At 30.4% G+C, this 24148-nt stretch overlaps 4 protein-coding genes across 6 annotated transcripts in view; 1 reads left to right on the forward strand and 3 right to left on the reverse strand.

The window, feature by feature from the left end:
• Positions 1-3459: 3459 nt before the first annotated feature.
• On the reverse strand, positions 3460-6041 carry LOC146872744 (omega-amidase NIT2-like). The gene is made up of 6 exons (XM_085659397.1): positions 5883-6041; positions 5622-5768; positions 5054-5238; positions 4476-4644; positions 4041-4274; positions 3460-3656 (listed from the first exon to the last, which is right to left on the reverse strand). Exons 1-6 carry the CDS (start codon positions 5926-5928, stop codon positions 3565-3567), a joined length of 873 nt encoding a protein of 290 aa, XP_085515523.1. The 5' UTR covers positions 5929-6041; the 3' UTR covers positions 3460-3564.
• Positions 6042-6264: 223 nt separating this feature from the next.
• On the reverse strand, positions 6265-8500 carry LOC118446438 (G-patch domain and KOW motifs-containing protein-like). Its single transcript, XM_035877091.2, has 5 exons — positions 8166-8500; positions 7649-8033; positions 7368-7471; positions 6964-7274; positions 6265-6767 (listed from the first exon to the last, which is right to left on the reverse strand). The coding sequence occupies exons 1-5, from the start codon at positions 8303-8305 to the stop codon at positions 6265-6267; spliced, it is 1443 nt and encodes a 480-aa protein (XP_035732984.2). The 5' UTR covers positions 8306-8500.
• Positions 8501-9348: 848 nt separating this feature from the next.
• Positions 9349-14310, forward strand: LOC118446436 (uncharacterized). 3 transcript variants are annotated; one of them, XM_035877090.2, is made up of 3 exons: positions 9349-9457; positions 11891-13096; positions 13181-14310. In XM_035877090.2, the coding sequence occupies exons 2-3, from the start codon at positions 11901-11903 to the stop codon at positions 13467-13469; spliced, it is 1485 nt and encodes a 494-aa protein (XP_035732983.2). In that variant the 5' UTR covers positions 9349-9457; positions 11891-11900; the 3' UTR covers positions 13470-14310. The 3 variants fall into 3 exon arrangements, with proteins under 3 accessions (XP_035732983.2, XP_035732982.2, XP_085515426.1); XM_035877089.2 differs by having other exon boundaries at positions 11891-14310; XM_085659300.1 differs by lacking the exon at positions 9349-9457 and adding an exon at positions 11012-11215 and having other exon boundaries at positions 11891-14310.
• LOC118446420 (uncharacterized) overlaps positions 14259-24148 on the reverse strand; it is a 156053-nt gene continuing 146163 nt past the window's right edge. Inside the window, exons 5-14 of the mRNA XM_085659430.1 lie at positions 20316-20391; positions 16930-17158; positions 16736-16780; positions 16560-16664; positions 16261-16456; positions 15805-16154; positions 15216-15384; positions 15061-15135; positions 14716-14865; positions 14259-14648 (exon numbers count right to left, since the gene is read on the reverse strand). Coding sequence (XP_085515556.1) covers positions 14469-14648; positions 14716-14865; positions 15061-15135; positions 15216-15384; positions 15805-16154; positions 16261-16456; positions 16560-16664; positions 16736-16780; positions 16930-17158; positions 20316-20391 — 1575 coding nt within the window. The 3' untranslated portion in view covers positions 14259-14468. The remainder of the gene's footprint in view (positions 14649-14715; positions 14866-15060; positions 15136-15215; positions 15385-15804; positions 16155-16260; positions 16457-16559; positions 16665-16735; positions 16781-16929; positions 17159-20315; positions 20392-24148) is intronic.

A 24148-nucleotide genomic window follows, 5' to 3' on the forward strand; every position in this document is an offset into this window, starting at 1 on the left:
AAATAAACAAATTGTTTTTATATGTAATACTATATAATATATAATCTCTTGAATGTTATGCATGCTTGTACTTTTGCAAGGATCATCGAGTTAACGTGTGATGTAATTTATATGTGCGAGTTATATAAAATTGTAATATTTCGTATAAAGTTTAATCAAATTTTGATCTTTTACGATCTTAAAATAAATCAAATTAATCTTAAGGAGATAATAATGAAAAATTCATATTAATGTTCTAGATTAAGTGAATTAAAAAATTTTATGTTGAATTTATATTTGAAATGATCACGAATATGTCACTTTTTATATATTTCGTACATATGTTCCGTCACACGCTATTGAACACGATCAAAGCATTTTTACGATTCTACTCTCGCTTTTTAAGAAAATTTGACTGGTTTTTACGCCTACGCGAACACGTATGTATGTATGTATGTCTCGAGTGCCATTTATTTAAAACCATCTTCGTGCGGTCGAAAGTTCTTCGTTTATCGAGTCAAATTCCTATGAAAAATCAAAAATTGTGTGTCGTAATATGCTGAGCAATCAAAGTATGATGTGCAGAAAACGAAGAAAACAAATTTTATCGAGTTTTTTTTCGAATCGAAAAAAATTTCACGAAGACCATGATATGAGAAATTGGATTCGTCAATTTAATGCGTTATTCAAATGAGAAATCTCGATGATTAATATTTCGATGAGAAATATCCATGATCTCCAATATCCATGATTCAACAAAAAGAGAGAAAAAGAGAGAGAAAAAAAGAGAGAGAAAGAGAGAGAGAGAGAGAGAGAGAGAAATCAACGAGCGATAAAATTTTGTTGAAATTCGACGAAAAAATGAACGATCAAATTTTAACATATGTTAAAAAAAGAATGCTGCTTGAGGTTTGAATATCGAACACAATTTTATTCGATTGAATCGATTTGATAGATTCGGTTATTTTTTCAGATTATCTTTCTGGAAAAAAAAAATCATGAGATACTTTATTTTATTTAATTTTGCAGTAATTATAGCCTCTATATAAATTAAAAAATTAATTAAAAAAAAACAACAAAGAATGGTTAACTGTGTTTTATTCAATTGTTTTAAATCATGTTAATTTGTTCATTTATTTTACAATTAATCGTAATGTGATATATTTATTAAAGCCATTGATTTTTTCTTTTATTTATTTTTTTTTTTTCGAAGAGAGGAAGAAACAACTATTAAATATCAAATAAAATATATAAATCAAATGTATAAATCAAAAAGAGAAAATTAAATTATAAATTTCAAATAAGGAGAGTATGATAATTCAAGTTTCATTACTGCAAAGTGTTGAAACAGATAATAATCGAAGGTACAACAGATACATGATATAAACGCGTATGTTTATTATTTAACGGCTACATTTAATGGCCTAATTATTCTTTGGAAGTGTGTTGGCTGTACCACTTGTAGTCTCGAGAAGGGACGTAAAACGGCCACTGAATATAAATTTGCAATCGATGGAATTGTTTTTTTCTCATTGTGGTGCTCCGTTTATCGCTACAGGGTATTTATATAATATCGTTTGTTATATCGACACAATCGAAATTATTCTCTCAGAGCTTAATTAAATCGCGCATGCGTGTATGGACAATATAAAAAAATCATCTTTATATATATATATATATATTAATATCGTTTTTTCATCTTCTTCTTCTTCTTCTTCTTCTACTTCTTCGACTTCTTCTTCTTCAACTTTTTCAACTTCTCTACTTTATTCTTCTCGTGAAATAAATTGCGTGCAGTTACGACGATATGTGCGAAATTTGGACATAACGACGTCGTCCCACGTGACCAATTTTTTCAGGGAAAGAAATGAAAAATACAAAAAAGAAAAATAAAAAAAAAATATAAAAAAAGAAATACATGATATTTCGCGACATCAACGAAAAATCTTTTCGAAACGATGTGACCATGTTATATATATATGTGTGTATATGTTTGTGTGTGTGTATGTGTGTGTGTGTGTGTGTATGTATGTATGTATGTATGTATGTATGTATGTATGTACGTACGTACGTACGTACGTACGTACGTGTGTGTGTGTGTGTGTATGAATGTATGAATGTATGAATGTATGTATGTATGTACGTACGTACGTACGTACGTGTGTGTATGTGTGTGTGTATGAATGTATGAATGTATGTATGTATGTATGTATTGTATTGCGATAATAGCGAAAAAAATTCGTCCGATTTGTAAAAGAAAGATCTTCGTTATTATTAGCCCCTTTTCCACTCCTATTCATATTCCTATTTTATCGTATTAGTATATGCATACACTCATATATGTTATTAATCGATATTTATCTGAATTGAATTGTAAAGCAAAAGTTGCGATTAATAATTAATTTTAATTGTAAATAAATATGTCGCTGATGGGATTCATGCGAGTGAATTGATAATGTGGATAAAGAAATCTCTGTAGATATATCATTTCTGTTTTATCTCTACGAAATTAATTATTAATTATTAATTATTAATTATTAATTATTAATTAATAATTAATAATTAATAATCATAATCGAGAGATACACGTTGTACATTATGTATTTTATCGATATTATTCTTAAATCGATAAAAGAAATAATGGTAAGTCGTTTATGGAGAAAGATTTGTCGCGCGATTATTATTATTATTTACGTGATTATTATTAGTGATCTTAAGAAATACATATAAGAGAAATCGTGTATATGTATGACTTTATTAGCGTATAAGAAAACGTATGTAATATTGAGGACAGTGTGCTTTTTCCGATAAAAAAGAAAAATGTTCTGATATTTTGCTCTCTCTGACAAACGAGAAGCCATTGTATTTAATATTAATCGACCAATTTCTCTAAGCTTACAAGTTTAAAGCTTAAAACGTTTACTGACATGGAAAAAAAATAAAAGAAGTAATAATCTATTTCAATGTAAATACATATTTAGGAAATATTTGGAAAATAATAATAATAATAATAATAATAATAATAATAATAATAATAATAATAATAATAGTAATAATAATAATAATAATAACAATAATAATAATAATAATAATAATAATAATAATAATAATAATAATAATAATAATAATAATAATAATAATAATAATAATAATAATAATAATATTAATAATAATCTTGCTATAATAATAAGTAATTACTTTTCATTGTAATTATGTCGTTTAATCATCAAGGGGCCTTTTATGTATGAATAATCATTCTAAATCCACATTAAAAGATTTCAATAAATTATTAAAATGATATTAAACTTGTTTGAAGAACTATAACTATTGAACGTGTGCGATTTCATCCGAAAATGTTTAAATCGCATTAACGTAATCTCGCTATTATCTTATAGTTTACACGATAAAGGAATTAGGATTTATGAAATTTTATAATTTATTATTGGAAAATTCCATATTATATTTATTTATAATCTTTTATAAAATACTTATATATTATTCATATACGTATGTTAATCTATGCTAATTTGCAACAGTGTCGAGAATTTTTAATGCGAGAAGAATAGTATTATTTATTCAAAAATATTATTTCTTCATCCAGATTGTGTCGTATAAATCCGTACGTCGTTGATAAAAAGTTGGAATTTGAGCTCTCACCTCGTCCACGATTTTGAGATCTATGAAATAATGAATTGGAAATAACTAGATTTTATATAATTGGATATATATATATATATATATATATATATCTCTCTATATATATCTATATCTCTCTCTCTCTCTCTCTATATATATATATATATACTCTAGTATAATAAGTAAGTAATAACTAAGTATATATATATATAAGTAATAATATATATAATATATAAGTAATAACTAAGTATATATATATATATATACTCTATATATATATATATATATATATATATATATATATATAGAGAGAGAGAGAGAGAGAGAGAGAGAGTGAGGCGAGAGATGAGAGAATGAAGGAATTCGTAATGGTATGCAAATGGAACTTTGTGCGTTCCTTCAATGATAAGTAGGTTCATTATTACCTATATCACAGATGATCATGTCCTCCGTGGAATCTAATTCATGAAGAATTTCCCCCCAAGGATTAGTTAGCTGTGTATGTCCCCATGCTATATAACCGGGAGGAGAACCACGAGCTGGCGATACGCAGGCGACGTATAATTGATTGTCATTTGCTCTGGAACGCTGCAGAAGTGACCAATGCAGTGGACCGGTGGTCATATTGAATGCAGCTGGATATATCAACATTTTACAACCTATTGACGAGGAACGAAAAGGAAAAAAAAAAAAGAGAAATAGAAAAAGTTATTAAAATAAAATAAATTAAAATAAAAAAGAAACTAGATTGATAAGATTATAAGGGTCGTCATTGTCCATAAAATGGACAAGGTCGATAATTTATAAATCGTAAAAATTTAAAGATAATTTTATTTCGAGAGTTTTGAAATTTCACCGACCCTGATTTCTATAGAGTCTCGCCATTTCTTCGAAACGAATATCATAGCAAATGCCAATACCAATTTTGCATCCCATCATTTCGAAGGTCAATAGAGAATTTCCAGGACTTAACGAATCACTTTCGCGGAATGTTATCTTTCCTTTGATGTCAATATCGAAGAGATGCATCTGTCAATAAAAAAGTTTACTTTATCCATCGAGTGATAAAAAAAGTAAAGTTTTTTTTTTTTAATAAAATTTCAATGTGGTATATTCATGTTGCATGTATATATATATATATATATATCGTTTGGTGCCAAAATCGTACATGTATTATACAATTTATCACTCTCTCTTTCTGGAATTATACCACCAATCACGTAAATATTATTTTTTTTGACTACATCGGACAATGCAATGCTCGTATATATAATATATATATATATATATATATATATATATATATATATATATATATATATTGTTTTCTAAGCGAGAATTTTTGTCTCAGTTATGCGAGAGAAATAAAAGATATATCTTCTCAAATTTTTTTTGTTTAGATTTTTTAAATTGAGATTTAGGAATCATAAATTATTACCTTTCTATATTTGCCTATCATTTTTCCGTCTGGTGCCCAAATCGTACATGTATTATACAATTTATCACCTTCTCTTTCTGGAATTGTGCCACCAATCACGTAAATATTATTTTTTTTGGCTGCATCGGACAATGCAATGCTCGTTTGACCTTCTGGAATTTCTTCTGCATTTTTTTGGAAATGAGCTATATTTGCATATGCATATAAATTTGTATTATAAACAAATTTATGTATTAATATTAGTAATATAACATATACGTAAGTGTTTTTAAAAGGAATATTTTTTAAATGTAATGTGCGTACAAAGTTTATTGCATTTTTTAATACGAAGTTTTGATTGGTTGATTTGAATTTCGGAAGCCTATAAGTTTTCACGTAATATAAATTATGATGATTGTCTTTTTTTTCCGAAGAACACTTTGTAATTTACATTTGAAAAGAAAACGAATGTTTTGAAAAGGTAATGGAATATACAAAACATGCGCGAGACGGATATGTTACTGTTCAACGAAACGAAGTTTGCTTATATCGTAAGTAAAACGTGAAAAATATAATTTATAACATTTACATGTTCCATAAGAAGAATTGAAACATTCTGGTAAAACAACGATGTTCGATTGATTTTCTTTAGCACGTTCGATATAATCTATCGCTCGTGTTATATTCCTTAATTTATCATCACTGACAGCAAGCTGCACTAACGCCAAACGGATTGCTGCAAATAAAATAAAATATTTCAGTTTTAATTTATTATTATTTATTATGGTTAGAAAAGTATTATTTCTTATACTGATCGATCGGATTATATAGGTTTGTTTATTTTACGTACTTGACATAGTCCTGAAGTACTGTTTGAGTATGCTCATATATAGCATATTATTTGTAGGTTAGTCGTGCATACAGCGCCAACACATATAATACTTCGAAAAATAACATACATGATGACGTAAAACTAATATTAAAAATACAAATCACATAACAACTGGAGTATCATCGTATCAATTACGTAGATATCGGGCAAGATAATTGACGGAATTATCTACATAATACATAGTTCTATTAATTATGTCTCCATAGTTACATAAATAATGTTTTAAAAGATTATGTAAAAATAAGTTTTATTAAGAGAAAAAAATTATATATAAATGAAATAATACAATAGAAGTTTGCGGTTAAATGAGGAATATTAATGTAATTTTAACAAATGTACATCATCTTCTAGTTGATCTGGATCTCGATCTGGATCTTCTCTTTGGTGATCTAGATCGTGATCTTTTTTCTTTACGTTTCCTTCTATCTAATGTTTCACAATTACGAATATATTTGTCTTTTGCTTTTTCACGTTCCTTATCTTTCTTCTTTCGCTTTTTACTTGATTGTTCTGGCGAACTATCGTACTTTTTGTGTTTTTTAGTTTTCTTAGATTTTTTTGGCTTATGTCTGCTACTACTGCTACTACTAGAACTTCTTCTTTTTCTGTTTTTCCTTTCAATACTACTATCACTATCGGACGACTGTCTTTTGTGCTTTTTCGTTTTCTTTTTATTATCATCTTTTTTCTTTTTTCTTTTAATGTGTTTTTCAGTATTACCTTTTTCATCCATTTCATATTGTTCCTTTTCGCTATTTTGATTACTTTTGCTTCGTTCAGAAGATGGAGATTTTTCTAATTCAGTTGGTTCTTTGTTTTTATATTCCTCGTACTTTGCTACATCTGAAATCAGTGTCATAAAATACTAAACACTAAACTTTCAACACCTATTAAGGTATTGCGATAATATAGAGACCCTTAAAAAGTATTTTGACAGTAACTTATTGTAAAATACATTATCAATTATTTTTAACGTAGATATATAAATACATGAACCTTTTAAAGATCCCTAGATAGGAAATGTAATTCATATACTAACTTAAAACTTTAGCTTTCTTAATATATTCGTCTTTTGTAACAGGTTGAACTATAAATTCGTTTAAAGAAATAGCATTTCCTCCCAAAGCCATTTTTATTATTAATCTTCCTGCATCATCATCTAATCCTTCTATTTGACCATAAGTGTTAACATATTTGCCGCTTATGATCTTCACATATGTACCCTTTTTAATTTTTATTTCTTCTTCTTGTTTATCTTTAGAGTTAGTTGCTTGTTTTTGTAATGTTACTTTGTCTGCTCCAAGGCCCATTCCTTTTGGACGTAATTCAGGTATAACAGTTGAAACTACTCTATAAAATATAATATAAGAAAATAATATTTTTATACAAATATATAATATTAATATTTATATATAATATTTGTACATTAGAAAAAGTTCATACTTTTCATTTTTTCCAATTCCTCGTCCTGGTTGCCATCCCATTCCACGCAACATAGCAAGACCAAACGCATCTATTGGAATTCTTTCATAATCTTCTAAAGTAGACTGTAAAAATTAAAGTAATATGGTTTAAAAAGAATTTCATAAGATATAAATAATTATAATATTATAAAAATTTATATATTAATAATTAATAAAGATTTATGAATATTATTTATTAAAATAAATAATTATATTAATCATAAAATAATTATAAAATTTAATCGATAGAATTAAACTTACTTCTTCTTGTCCTCTCAAAGCTTTTTCTTCTTCCGTTATAGATAAAGTTAACACTTTAGATTCTTCCTTTTTTCCTGTAGATCTTAAATCTTCTATAATTTCTTTAGCTGCCTGTTCTTCCAATGTCGTTTCTGTAGTAGTTGTATCTACTGGTTCTGTTTTAATATTCGTAGAAGGAATATCTGTATGAATTGGTGTTGCATTTCCATTAGCTATTTTGTTACTTGGCTCTTGTTTAATATCACTTTTTACTTTCACTTTTTCTTCATTTGGCACTGGTTTGGGCTCAAAAATATCAGCATCAATTTTATTGATAATTCTATCGTGCCACGTTTCAGAACCCAACAAAGGAATGACCAGAGGTTCATCTTTCTTCTCCTCTTCTCTATAGAATAAAATCAAATCTTAAACATCTCATTCTCATATATAATGTTTACTATCTAATATTTAATAATAAGGTTAGAGATAGTTTTTAGATTTTTCTTAGTTTTATTAATATATTATTATTATTACTTACCCAATTACTTTAATACCTTTGTCATCAAGACATTCAATATAGTCGACTTTTTTTTGTTCCTGAGAAAGTGTATTTTTTAATACAGGTTTTTTAATAGTTTTTGCAAAACCAAACGAAATTTTTTTTCCTTCTTCTGTCATTTTTAAATTGTATAATATAATAACACGTAAAAATATTATTTCTTCACAATTTTTAATAATATTATACGGATTTCATTAATCGATTGATATATTTACATTAAACTTTTAATAATTTTCTAGATTATTAAAAATGGTTATTCCACAATGTTTGTACAATCTACGAACGATCGATTTTAGACGTGAGACATATTAAGGTCTATATAGCGAAAATTTGAATGAAATGATCTACGTAGTAACATTTTCCCTAGAAACATTGGTTGGTATGATTAAAAGAGATCTAGTAATAAAAGCATAACTGGTGAAATACATCGATAGTAGTAACAAACTCGAACAATCGATACTTATATAATCGATAGAAATATCGAGATTAACGAGATTATTTTCGCGCGATATTTAAATTTTGAAGTTTTTATATGATAATATAAATTTTATAACAAATACATTTATTTTTTGTTGTAAGATCTATAAAAATATTATCGAATTTTTTTCTACACAATATTTAAACTTTCATCGATCGAAATTTTTATGAACGATTAAATAATATCCTATAATAATATCCTATAATAAAATTTCTATGAAATTATATTATAAAATCAATAGAAATATGTTTATATATATATATTATATTATATATATATATATATATATATATGATATATATAGAATATATATATATGCTGTTTACTAAGAATATATGTTATATATACATAATATAATTAAATGAAATAAATTTGGAAATTATTATTTGAAAAAAAAAACAAACAAATAATTTTTCTTTTCATATTGTCTACTATAATTCTCGAATATTTTACTCGACATATTTTAAGAACATGAATTGTGGGCTTTTAAGAACACATATTTTAAGAATACAAATCCTCATTGAGATTTATTTGTTTTTCTTTTCATACTATAAAGAATATCAAAGCTCGAGTTTTAAGGCTTTGTTTAAAGAGGAAAAAAGTGGGAGTATAGGGGGGAGGGAGGGAAAGGGAACGGTTTGAGTTTCAGCCATGACAACTGAACGAACGGTATGCAGATACGAAGTTGGGGGTAAATCGGGAAGCCGTTCCGTACAGAGAACGTAGTGATCGTAGTTACTTCGAACAGTCAACGACATTGTGATACGACTGAGGTAACGGAAAACAGAGCGAGGTAAGTGATTTCATTAGGTATAAATTAAATTTTAATATATACATATATATATGTATATGATTATATATATTTATTTAATATATATAATTTTAATATACGTATATATTTAATATATATTATATTTTTTCACATTGAATATTTTTAATAAATTTAATTTAGTGATTTAGTTTTATTTTCGTGAAATTATTTTTTTTATTGTTTTAAATTTAAATTTCTAAACTAATAAAAAAAACATCAAATTGGTACTGAGAAGTGAATCGCATATAAATTTTATGTATTATTAAATAAATAAATAAATAAATAAATAAATAAATAAATAAATAAATAAATATATATACATATATATATATATATATATATATATATATATATATATCAATAATGTAATTAAAATAAAAAGGAAAAGTTATATTACGTTTATAAAAAATATTCTTTTTTTTTTTATATTTTTACATATATATATATATATCTTTCTTTTTTTTAATTTTCAACGGTACTTAATTTTAAATGGTAGGCTTATTATTATTTAATTTTTTATACATTTAAATACATAGAAATAGATTTGAATGTCTCGTTAAATCTCGTGAGATGCATAAACGTGTGCACTTTTATTACTTCATGACATTTCTCGCGCTTGAACTGATGTTCCTCGTTATCGTCGCGATAATTAGGAACAGTAAACGCGGAATGAAACGGTCTCGTGGGCCGACATAACTGTAAATTTTGCAGGCGTAACCTTGTTGCCGGTGGTTACACTGGTACAAACTCGACGAAGATTTGTTCCGCTATGTGTCTTTTGCCCTGTCGTTTCGTCCTGCCTTTGACATAAACATAAGCAGTTTTCTTTATTATTATTACTATTTATTTATTACTATTTTTTTTCTCTTTTTTTTTTAAAGTTGCACCTGCTACTATCGAATTTAAAGTCTGTTGAAATTTAATGCTTATCAAGAATCCCCGACCATCCTTTAAAAAAAACAAATCGTTTTAGAAGTCTTTACTAATAAAATATTAATTCGTATTTATTTTAATTAAATTTTATTATCAGAATTCTCATTGATGATATTGTTTCAAATGTGAATTATTACAGAATTTTTTTAAAAGGATAAATTAAATTTTTTTTCTATAGTTTTTATAAAAAAATAACAATTAAGTTTGAAAATCTTTTTAAAAGTATTTTAAACAAACGAATTTAAAGTAAAATCTATTTGTCCGTATGATATTTTCTTGAGAGATCAGTTTGTCGTAATTCATTGTAATTTAATTTTTTTTTTTTAATATTCATCGAGTATCCTTCAGAAGAATTATTTCATAATTTTTTTAAAAGACGGTTTCTTTATTTTTTTCTTTTTTTTTTCATTTAATACCTTTCGTAAAAAAAATTAATGTCTTAAAAAAAATCAAATTTAAGTAAAAACATCGTTTTGTTCATGGGATTTATACATGTGTCTTTAGTTTGGGAGATTTTTGGATTGAGAAATCGGATCAAGTATCCGATGGTGGTCGTTCATAGATGCGTGCGGGTAGCACGAACAATCGAACAATCGAGCGAATCGTAGATCCGGCCGGAACTCGGCGTATAATGCTGCGGAAACGAGTGGGAAATTATATTTGTTATGGAGAATCGGGAGTCGAAGCGAGTTGTTGGGCAGCAGCGGTTCTACGGATCCTGAGAACGATCTCATCCGAGCGCGTCGAGAGACCGGACGGAACTCATGTTAAATGTGTATATACGTTTGTCGATTTTATTTCGTTCTGGTACGACATTTTCAGACGACTTTTTTATTTTTTTTTTTTATCTATATCATCGTCGATTGCGTTTTCTTATTTTTCTTATCACATCGTATCGATTAATGACATTCCATGTTCATCAAGATTTTATAGACAAATTTTACGTTGTTACGTATCGATGAAATACGTTTAATTTATTATCGAGTAAATAATCTTTAATTAAATATTAATTATATGGCAATAGTATTTTTAAACGAATTAATATGTAATGAAATAAATGAAAAATGTAACGAGATACGATCCGATGATTTACAAATACTCGTCTTTATTGCTCATTGTAATTAGTTACGAATTCATTGTAATTAGTTCGAGCACGCATGTTATATTTTATTTTTATTGGCATGCAAATGACTAGAGGAAGGTACGTGACATTCGTTCCGGGTTGAACAAAAGAGTGAAACTGATGTATAGCTCATTATTGTTACATAAAATTTATTACAAGAATTAACGGTCCATACTCCGTCCAATTTGATCTTTCTTTTTTTTCTTTTTTGTTTTGTTTTTTTTTTCGATCTATCGTTTATCTTATAAATTCTGACAAGAGGTGTTCCTCTACATAAGAATAATAAAATAATCAATGAGAAATATATAAAATTAACTTTCTATTTTATCCATTGACTCATTTCTCTTATTTATTTTTAGGTAAATCAAGATGAGCGCCCTGCAATCATGTATAAACCTTTTAATGTTACATCTCGTATCGATCGAGGCGATCGGTGTTGGCCAAGCATGGCGCATATCGCCTTACTCAAAGACCGATTATTTCTTAGAACATCCATCTTGGCCTCGGTTGGATTCATCTGCTTTCGAAGTACGCACTGTCAGCGGTGTGGGTCGTTTGGTACCTTTAAACGATTTACGAAATCTTCCTAATAATCAAATAATCGAGAAGATTGATAACATCGAGCCGAATTCTTTATCTGATCAAGAAACTATCGAACGTGATTCAAGAGATATGTCATTGTATCAAAATGATCAGAGAAAGAATATAGATGATAATACTAGGAAGGATTTATCGATCGATGGAAAGACGAACGACAGTTCGACGTATCCACAAAAAATTTTCAAAACAAAAGTTTCCATGAGAGTATTCCCGATCGACGTTTGGGAGCAATCATTGAAAGCTGAAAAGAAAATCGATAAATCGAAAGATATTAACCATCGTGTACGCCGTGAAGCAGATAATGATACCAACATGGAAAAAATTGGTAGTATGTTGACGCTTCGGGAGGCACGATTGGCTTCTCCGGAAACATGGTCGAAACAGCCATTATCCGTTGAATTTCGACATAGATCAAATTTCGAACAGCCCCTTAGGGATCAGAACAATGATGCCGATGAATCATCGATTGGCTTAAGAAATTATCACGGTCCACGAGCCGATTTCATAACGAGTCACTATCGTCGTGGTTATCCGGACAATCGTGAATCTCGTGATACATTTTTTTCTAAGACATACGACGAGCTTGATCTACCTTGGTATAGAAACATGATACGAGAGAGGGATTACGATATACCACCATTACGTCGTCCATATTCCGAATATTATCGAACATATCCCGAACGAAATTATAGAATGGAAAGGGATTATTACATGCGTGTACCAAACAACGAACATTCTTATTATTACGATCGTTACAGGGACGAGGATATTGATCTTTACGGTAGAGCAAGGACCGCACCGAAACCCAAGAGAATCATTTATTACGCTACCTTGCCGGAGATCGTAAGGAAGCCTGTTGATCTTAGAAATTATCCTCGTACAGCATATGATGGTGGATTGACCAGGACAACCGTAACACGTGGTGGTACATTCGAACGTGTTCCCGGTAATGTAGATCCCACCAGGTATCGTTATCGACATCTCTACGATGGTTATGATTCTTACACAAAGAGATCGAGCTTTTACGATCGTCCTTACGTTGGATATAGGGACGACGAGGATCGTAGAAAGGGTTCAATCAAGGAGAATTTAAATGAGAACGATTCTGGATATGAAGCGAGTAACGATAGGAATAACAACGTCGTCAATCAGATACAAAATAGGGACGATGGTAATAAACTACCCTGGCCCGTCCAAATTGGTACAGAAGTTAGCGTAAAGGACGACGAGAGGATTCATGGGAGAAAAATTTTCGGGGAGACAATAGGCTTCGAAAGACTTCAAAATGCACCTGATCCTGTTGCAACCAGCGAACCTACTGGAAAGGATACTAATTGAAACTTTCTTTTTATTTCTTTCCTTTTTCTTTTCTCTCTTTTTCTTTTTTTTTTTTTTTTTTTTTTAACGTGAAATGCATTTTATTAGAGAACGAGATGACCTTTTTTTTTATAATCTTCCCTTAGCCGAAAGATCTTAGTAATAAGTATAATTGCTAGTACAGTGGGAATTATCATTATTAATTTTCATTAAAATCTTCATTTCTTATTTATATGTTTTATTATCTGTAAAAGAGATTTTATTATGCGTTTAATATTAATTTTCACTTGATAGTACAGTGAAATCTTCATTGTTCGTACGTTTATTATTTATATACTTTTATTCATTTCGAAACCTTTTTCCAATCTTTGTCAACTAAATTTGTTTGTTTTTTATATTAATGTATGTCTCTTCATTAATTTGGACAGTGAAGATTTCACAATAACATGTTCGCATTCTCTCTCTTTTTTTCTTTTTCTTTTAAATGGAAAAAAACAATTGGTTTGTAGCGCTAATTGGGAATGGAAAATGGTTTATTGGTTAATGGGTTGTTGGTAGATAGGTAGTGGGTATTGGGAATGGTTGAATAACTCGCATTAATTTTAGCGAGAAATATTATTTTTAATATCTTTCATTTCTTTTTTCTTTCCTTTTTTTTTATCAACACGAAAGCACGAGATCTTTATTCGCATCGAAACAAAAGTATTTAGTATATTTGATTTATTTACGATTATCTATGATTATTTTATTTTGCTTTTCTTTTCCTTTTTTTTTTTTCTTTCAAGTCGATGTATAAATTTTGTCGAATGTTGTTTTGAATAGAAATTTAGCCAAATCATCTGAGAAACTTCTCTTCGACGTGATCTTGTTCAAATCTGCTGGCCAAGTGTTGTTTACCTGTGTGTGTGTGTGTGTGCGTGTGTGTGCATACGTGTGTGAGGATGCGCATGTGTGCATATGTGTGTTTGTAAAGAAGACGAATTTTTTAATCAAATAAATTCGAATAAATTTTTTGTTCATTTAAAATTTCATTACCGCGTTAGGTTTTTCGTTCATAAAGTTTGTCAATTCTTCGGGTGTCATGTTTAAAATATTACAAGCCGTCTCGTGCGCTTCTCTCTCGCTTGCTTCGTCTTCATAGAAATTTGTCTTTCCATTATCTTTTTTGTCGCAATGTTCGTGAATTTTTTTCAAAAATTCCTAATGACAAGACTTTATCAATGATCGAAGAAAATTGAATAAATATAATTCGTTAGAAATACTTCACTTTAATAGCTTTTGAATATTCGATGTTTTTAGTCTCGAAAGTGATTAATTTCTCTTTCAAAACTTTAATCGCGTCCTCGCATTTCATTTTAATAGCATTAATCTCTTTCCGCATCGCTTCCTCGTGCTTTCGATTTATCTGAGATTCGATCTGTCAACGATAAACAAATAAATCTTTTGTTCCTTCAATTTATGAATTATATAAGTATATATATATATATATATATATATATATATAAATATATATATATATATGTATATATACATAAGTATATAGATGTACATTTTTATAAACAATTTGAAAGAAAATATTTTCTATTGGAGAGCGTTAATTATTTTTTCTTACCTGTTCTTTCAAATCCGTTTCAGATTTTTCCATTTTGCAAGCAAGGTTTAACTTCTCCTCGTTTATTAAAGAAATCTGTGTTGTCGAAAATCATTTATTTACGTTATATCGTTTATTTATGTTATAGTGCACACGAATAGGAATTATTTATATACTTTGGCTTTGAGTTGTGCGTTGCTGGTTCTAAGTGCAGTCAATTCGTTTTCCAATTCTTTGATCTTAGACGTAAATAGATCTTTTTCCTTGGCAAGGTCCGATATTTGACCTTTGTAACTGTTCAGTAAAAATCCTTTATTGGCGTTTGCTGATTCCGATCGTAATAATCTGTATAATTATTATTTTCTTTAATTATTTTATTTTATTTTATTTCATATATATGATAATATTTTGAAAATATAATAACGTTTAGGAAATAGTTAATTTCAATTGATTTTTATTTTTTTTATTTTTAATTACAATAATTTTCGATGCTAATCGTAATAATATACACATTATTATGTATATATTATTATTATTATTATTATTATTATTATTATTATTATTATTATTATTATTATTATTATTATTATTATTATTATTATTATTATTATTATTATTAAATATAATAACATTTTATTGTATTTCCAATTGATAATTTTAATTAATATTATACTTATTAAATTATAATGATATTTATAAAAAATATAATATAAAAGAAAGGAAAAAGTATTCATGAAATTTGTAAGGAAAGCCGTTCAAACTCACTTGTTATGAAGTTGTTTGATAGTTGCGCAATCTTCTTCAGACTTTTTCTTCAAATTAGCGAGTTCTCTGTATTTCGGTAACTCGCGCATTTGCGTAACACTGATCTTTTCGTTTTGCTCCTTACCAATTTTCAATTCCATCCATTCTTTCATATCCTCGAATTTTTTACGAAGAAATGCGTTCTCATTTATTAGATCGTTCAAATTCGACTCGGTAGTTTCCATTTCTTTTTTTAAAATTGTAAAACATTTGTTTACTGACTCATAATCATTCGACTTATCTTTCAATTCCTTTCGTGTTTTCGATAATTCATTCTTTAACTTTTTCGATGTTGAGATTGCAACTCGTAACTAAAAAAAAAAAAATTGTTTTTTTAATTGTAATACGTTACTGGCGATATATGTATGTACAGATAGTATGTTATTTTAAAACGAATATATACAAATATCGATATACCTTTTTATACAATCGTTTCGATAATTTTCCAAAATATCTCGAAGATCTACGATTATTATTTTGAAATCCATTTCCTTTGTTATTCGACAACGCGGAAGATCTTAATTTTTCCAAAACCGAAGTGCAGATTTGTATGATCCTTTTTTGCAACACATCATTTTTTTTACAAGCTTCCATTTGTACATTTTGTGCGATCCTTTAATAAATATATTAATTGATATTAACTTTAGTGATAGTATATGGTAATAAAATATATATATACAAAAAACAAGATAATATAATACATATAGACGATAGACCTTTTATATTTTTCTTTGACGGAATTTTTCTTTCTTATAGCTTCTTCGAGTTCGACTTTAGTCTCGTTAAGTTTGTTTTTCAAATCGAAAATAATGTTCTCGTAACTGAAAAATAATTTTCATATAAAAAACATGATTTCATTTACAATCTTTACAATATTCGGATCAAAACTTACTCGATTTCTTTATTGGTCGATTTCACGCTTTTCTGCCATTCCTTTCTAAGTCATCGGTAAGTTTCGTCGTGAGAATGTAAAAAGCGTAATAATATTTGAATTTAAATAAATTTAAATGAATGATAAGTTTTTATGTGTTGAATAAAGTAGAATATTTCGTGAAAAAAGTTTGTCAATACAAACATTTTACATACTCTTTGCATACCTCATTCCCTCTGTTGAGGGCTTCTTCGATCAACCATTGAGGTGCTGGTTCTTCAACGATATTTGTACATTTTTTGTTTTCATCATAAAATAATAAAAATGGAGTAGAAGGACTTGCATTATCATTTTCGTCGATGTATCCGTGATTTTCTTCTTTTTCGTTCCAAAATTTACGAGTTTGCGTAAAGTTGGATCTCGTTTCAATATTGTTTTTTTGAACTATCAAATTTTATACATTATTTTATTAATGAGTATGAAAAAAAAGAATAATATTTAAACGTTATATTTAATTGAATTGATTTTTGCGTTTTTTTTCAATATTATTTTTTTTTTCTAATACTTTTGATACAAATTATTTTATTAAATAAGTTAAAAAGAAAAGGAAAAAGAAAAATTTATGAAGAAATATCATATCCCATCAAATCTGTTTTAATATTTTGTAATTTGCACGATTGCAGTGCTCTATTTTATCTAATGAGTTTCACGGGATTGTTATCGTTCGCTAGCTCCATCTACAGGATCGACTAGTTAGTTACTTGATAAAAATGAAATGTCAAGTCGATAAAAATGTTAGATATATTTTTGTTAAAAAAGTAATTTCAATTTGAAAATGAAAGTACATAAATATTTTCTTCTTTCATATTTGTCAATCAAAATTCGTCAATCAAAATTTTAGAAAAAGAAGAAAGGGAAAGATTATTATTATTATTATTATTATTATTATTATTATTATTATTATTATTATTATTACTATTACTATTATTATCAGATTATTATTGGAGATTATATAATTATTATTGGACAAGACACAAGAGAAAGAGAGAGAGAAGAAGAAATAGATAGAAAGAAAAAAATTATAAAACGATTACTAAAAGGGATCGTTAAGGAGGCAAGAATTTGGCCGTTAATTAACGTCGGTCGTGTCGACGTAAAGAGGTTCGATAATTTATCGCGAAACGATAAATTCGTGGATTCGATCGAGGGGGGAAAGGTAAAACTGTTGTGGAGGAGGTCGATGATATTATTGGATATTATCGGGCCATATGGAATTTGGGCCTGAAAATGGTCCCGTGCGCAGGAAATTGCTAACGACTTAAACGTTTGGGGCGGTTCACGGGGACCCTAAGTTCAGTTCCGAGGACCCAGTTATGATGGATGGACTTTGGCCAGTCTGTAATTTGAAGGCGTTATATATGTACCTCTAACACGTTGTTCGAACAACGATGATCCTCTCCGTATGTCTCCTTCGTTGGCCTGTCTGTTCTGTTATTTCCTTTTTTTTTTAAAGGAGAGAACGTTTTTTAAAGGAGAAACCTTATTTCAACGGAGATAAAGTTTTAACTCTCGTGTAATGAAACGTAACGCCTTATAACATCGAAATCACATATTCAGACACTTTATATCTCAAATTTCTAATATTTTTTTGTTTATGTTCCTTTTTTTTTATGTATAAGTCATACTTAATACAGTATAAAACGAATCAAAAATTTTTGGGTGATTTTTAAAAATCTAAATTACTCTTTCTCCGATAATCTTTTCTTTTTTTCAGATTATCGAATTACAAGCCTGGGAATAGTTGATCTATCTATAAACTTTTGCCCCATCCTGTACAATTATACTAACAGGTATATGCGATACTCTGGCATTCACGTTATATTATTTTGTTGTAAACACGTGAAAAAATTCGATTACAATGGATTAACAGAATTTATCATCAAAAAATTTCTGATCGGGAGTGACGAAAGTAAAAGAAAATTTATTATCTTTCAATTTTCTTCCATTTTGTTTTCGATTAGGTCATAGGAATGAATAATACGGACAACGAATTTAACGAAGCCGATGTTGCCCATCGATATTTCGTTATGTATAACGCGTATTTTACGCGCGGTAACTTAATATCAGCTTTTTTCTCTTCTTTTTTTTATCTTTTTTATTTTTATTTATTTATTTATTTATTTTTTTTTTTTTAAATCCTATTCCTCGGAATCAATCGTGACTACAATCGGAGTTATCGAATAACACAGCGCTCGCGTTTCATTATTTTGCATTAATTAATACTTGTTAGCACGGACTCACGTAATATTTTGCGAATGCTACGTGTTGAACAGAGTAACTAATTAAATTTGTTCGCCAATTATACCTGCGATCCGATGCTGCCAATTTTCTCTACGTTTTGCCCTTTTGGTACACTAATTAATTTCCACGGTCGAGCTCACTTTATTTACGCGTGACAAGCTTCAAAATTGCACCCACATGTCGGGGTATATTTACGGGGCACGGGTAATGCAGACTGCGTCCGTATAAAAATTCTCTAACGTTAAGCCCGTTATTTGCATTGTGCTCGCCCGAAAATCTAACTCTCCCGCTTTATCGCGAATTCCTATGGTTTTACATATATCTACCTACATATATGATTCCTACCCGAAAGATTTTACACGCTTTGCCCTTCTCTGTTTTTTTTTTTTGCTTTTTTTCCGTTCCATTTTTATTTTTTCCAACCAACCAAATATACCTATGAACATGAGCATAGATATCGGAGAATATTATTCGTTGTTGGAAGAAAAGAGAAAAAAATCATCAAGAAAATTATTAATCTTTATGACTGTTCTTTTTTTTCAAATATAATTGACAATTGCAGTAAGTAAATAGATTTATTATTAGATGCGTATAGATAAAACTCAGCAATAACTCGTTATAAACGAATTTATACGAGATAACTTTGCAAAGTCAGCTTAACGTTTCGTTTCGTATAATCAAAATCAAATATCTGGACGATAATAAAAAAAAAAAGGAATTGAAAAAACAAATCAAGTATAGTTGAGATCTCAAAATGAAAAAAAGTTTATATTTAAAAGAGAATAAGAGCGTTGTCTCAATAGTTTATATACCGGTGTTATATACCCTTTCGATACGCAAGAACGATCAGCTGGTGAACCCTCGACTACGAGTGCCCACCCCGCTAACGTGGAATTATTCTGGATAATATGTGGATAGTTAGTCCGCGATTAGCCTGTCCAGTGGATTATATTCCTCCCCCTTTTCCTTCCCCGTAGTGCCCCGCGGCTTGGCAACATCATGATAAATGACCGAATCCTTTACAAGTTTTTAGCCGTGAACCGTTTAGTTCATCTCTTCTTTCTTACCCCTTCCCACATCCCCTCACCTCACCCTAACCCATCTCCACTCATCTCTTTTCCAATCCTTCCATCTTCACAATTCGTGACTCTCTCTCTCTTTCTTTCTCCCTCTCTCTTTCTTTCCCTCTCTCTCTCTCTCTCTCTCTTTCTCTATTTTCTGTCGAAGGTCGTTGCCACAATCGTGCTGTAAATCACTGTAAACGTTGACGTAAACGCCACAGGTAATTAGATACACTTACCAGCAATGATCCTCTCTACCCCGGCATCATTCGCAGTCTCCTTTTTGTTATCCAATACTGCCGCGTTCTTGGAAACCTGAAACGAGAAGGAAATTCTTTCGAGTATATATTGTATATTCGATATTTGAGAAGTTTCTTCTGTACCACTATCATCGACGAACTTATTTTTTTGTTCGACTCTTTTCTTTTTTCTTTTTTTTCTTTCGGTTAATCGATTGACGATGATTTTCTTGGATTAGACCGAATCGAAAAGATACACATTCACACACACACACACACACACACACGCGCGTATATATGTATATAAAAAATATCAATGTTCATTAATTTAAGAGTTAATTTATTATTTATCAGATTACATTAAATTCAAAGTGCGTTTTTTTCTTTTTTCATTGTTCCTATTTATCATAATTAATGTTGAAACCTCGATTGAAGTTTCTTTCAAACTTTTCACGAATGAGTTCGATCTAAGTACTTATTTACTTATTTAGTTAGTTACTTACTCACTTACTCGATATATACAGTTAACGAAAGAGAGTAAACACGAAAGTTCAGTTTCTCAGGCGTATACAAGGAACGAATAAACGTCCTCGTGAAGATATTTACGGTCAGCCGTTATTAAAATTAAAACGACAGTGCGTTAAAAAGGTTACACCATCTAGGGTAGATTGTCTCTTTTTCTCTCTCTCTCTCTCTCTTTCTCTCTCTTTCCTTCTTCTTCTTTTTTTTTGTCGGTACATCGCTAATCCATCGAGCAGCTTAGCCAAGCGGATGAGAGGTAAGGGTGGAAGTGAAGGTGGGGGAGGCCTAAGGGTGGGCAGGAAAGGAAAAGAAGGAAGGTCGTCGTTTGCCGGTGTGACTTTGGGGGCTGTGCATTTGTGTTTTCGCGTAGATTGCAAGAGAGAGAGAGAGAAAGAAAGAGAGAGAGAGACTACCCCTACGGCTAATTTTGAGACTCACCGTTGTTTATTGCCGAATCCTTTTAGCTTCGAATAAGGGTGTGAGTTTATTCTTAGGAAAGGACGTGGAAGTAATAGTAGTAGTAGTAGTAAGTACGAAGGGAAAAAGGGGGAAATGTTCGTCGCGCGATATAATAAGCGGTAAAAGAAAAGGGGGATTTTCGTAGATGTAAAGAAGAAGAGAAGAGAAGAGAAGAGAAAAGAAGGGTAGGTATAGAAGGGTGGGGAGACGGTCGGGTGATAGAAGGGTGGCGATCGTTAGCGAATCCAGTAACAAAGTATTACTAACGACCTAACCAACTCTGATATTTCTTATTTTCTTACGATCCCTTTAATACGTTCTTTCTACTTACTTACTTACTTACTTACTTACTTACTTACTTACTTATTTACTACCCTTCGTGTAGATGTGAGGAGACTCTTTAAATTGACTCTTAAGTATTAAAAAATCATGTATTCTCTCTCGGGAATCGTGTCGTTAGGATCGACACGGGAACGGACGAGAACGGATTTCATTTATGGCCGATGGTGTATGATACTAGCTACTACGACCAGCGAAATGTCGACATTAAAATCGCATTTGCCGGTTTTCCATAGTTGCCTATGGAAGAAGTCGCGATCATCGATTAGTTCGGCTACACTCGAGAACGGGATCGTAGAGATACTGATTTCCGCGTGCCTACATGATATACAGTGAAGAAGTAGATATACTAGAAGTAAATATATGTATATGTACGTACGTATGTACTAACGTATACACATTTGTATGTATGATATGTATGTATGTATTTATTTATCTATGTGTATATGTAGTATGTGTGTTAGTAGTAATGACTTGTATGGAGACACTCCTTCCACTTTTTTGAGTTTCCTCTTTCAAATGCGTTATTATCGTCGTCCTCGTATTGCCTACTGGACTGGTAATACGTTTTTCCTCTTTTTCAAGGAGATACAAAAGAAAAAAGAAAATGAAGAAATCAAAAAAAAAAAAGAAAACTAAGAAGGAGAATAAAAAGAAGTAGTAGTAGTAGAAGAAGAGGAAGAAGAAGAAGAAGAAGAAGAAGAAGAAGAAGAAGAAGAAAGTACTCAGACGGTAATGGAAGAGCACCTGTTTCAAAAGGGCAAGCGTGTTTACGGAATCGGGCTTGGTTTTTGCTCCGGCGAACGACGAAGACGTCATCACTCCGTCGTCGTTCGACTCGAAGGTTAAGGGGAAAACGTCGAGCGCATATCGGTTCCCTCGTTTCATCGGGGCTCTCCAATAAGAGTACACCTATAATTTGTAACGTGGCTCGGGTACCGGCCTAATGGAAAAATGCGTTCCGGCCAATTTTACGCGCGGCCGTCAGAGCAGGTTGTTGGCCGTAGTGCCGGTGTAAGCAGAAGAAGAAGAAGAAGAAGAAGAAGGAGAAGAAGAAGAAGAAGAAGAAGAAGACGAAGACGAAGACAAAGAAGAATAAAACGAGGATGAACGAAGAGAGGATTGAAGAGAGAAAGAAAAGAAAAGAAAAGAAAAAAGAGAAGAGAGACGAGCGTGGACGTCGAATGAAGATGGGAGGGTGGATTTAAATGTACCACAAAAGAAGTAAATCTGTAATAGGATTATAATGCGAATCTCGTCTGGTTCGCGCTCGTACGGGCCGAGTCGGGCTGGACCGGGCCGGGTCGAGCCGAGTCGGGCGTGGCATATATATTCTCTCTCGTGTTGTTTTATGCCTGTTGTACATTACAGGACGTATGTATATACGTAAGTATGTATGTACACGCCGTGTCCGCTAGTAAGGTACATGACTTCCTCGATCGAGCTCTTTACGTGCGTCCATTGGTCGTTTGTTCGTTCGTTCGTTCGTTCTTTCGTTCGTTCGTTCATTCGTTTAACCCTTTAACGTCCTCGACGTAATCTTATGTTCCATCCGCATCAGAGAATACGATCGATTCATTCTGACACGATGTTCAATGATTGTCGTGAAATTTTCGATCTAATGCATTCGTATTATCGTGAGAATTCAAACAGTAAGAACGAGTGAAAAAGAAACAGACAGAGAGAGAGAGAGAGAGAGAGAGAGAGAGAGAGAAAGAGAGAGAGAGATAAAGATAGTAGAATTTTATTTTAATATTACGTGTATCTACACTCTCGAGAACCGGTCTCTAGCTTCGAATAAAACGATAACGACGACAACGACGACAACGACGACAACGACGACGACGACGACGTCGACGTTGACAATGAAGGACGATGATATCGGAATTTAATTGGAAATCGTGGTAACTTAATATTGAATATTTCTTTTTTCTTCTTTCCTTCTTGCCGTTTCTTTTTTTTTTCCTTTCTGTTGGTGCTTTTTTTGTTTGTTTGTGTTTTTTTTTGTTTTCCATACACTCCAGACATATCAAATGAAATAAAATTCGATGAGATTGAATATTATAATAGGTTATAACGTTTCGATATGAGGTATATACGTGTATGAATTTGGTATTATACATATTATTACACGTGTATGGATATAGGTACTATATGTATATATATGTAGGGTATAGTGTAAAACTATGTAATTGCGATTTACGTCTACGCCTGCGCATATCTTTCATATTTCATTACGAGAGAAAGAGATAGAAAGAAATAGAGATAGAGATAGAAAGGGAGAAAGAGAAAGAGAGGGGAGACAGAAAGAGAGAACTATTGGTAATTATCGGTCCATGTGAATTTGGCTTTTTTTATCGAAAGACAATTATTTAACTCGTCGAATGTCGAATCGTGTTCAATTAGGACCTCCATTGATATGAACACCGCGATAGAGAATGATTCGCGGAGTTTGGCGCCGTGCCGATATATCGAGCCGATTTTCAATCCTCTCTCCCCTTTCCCCACCTGCC

The sequence above is a fragment of the Vespa mandarinia genome, chromosome 9, assembly GCF_050613455.1.
Source record: "Vespa mandarinia isolate Hongniang chromosome 9, ASM5061345v1, whole genome shotgun sequence".
NCBI classification, from domain to species: domain Eukaryota; kingdom Metazoa; phylum Arthropoda; class Insecta; order Hymenoptera; family Vespidae; genus Vespa; species Vespa mandarinia.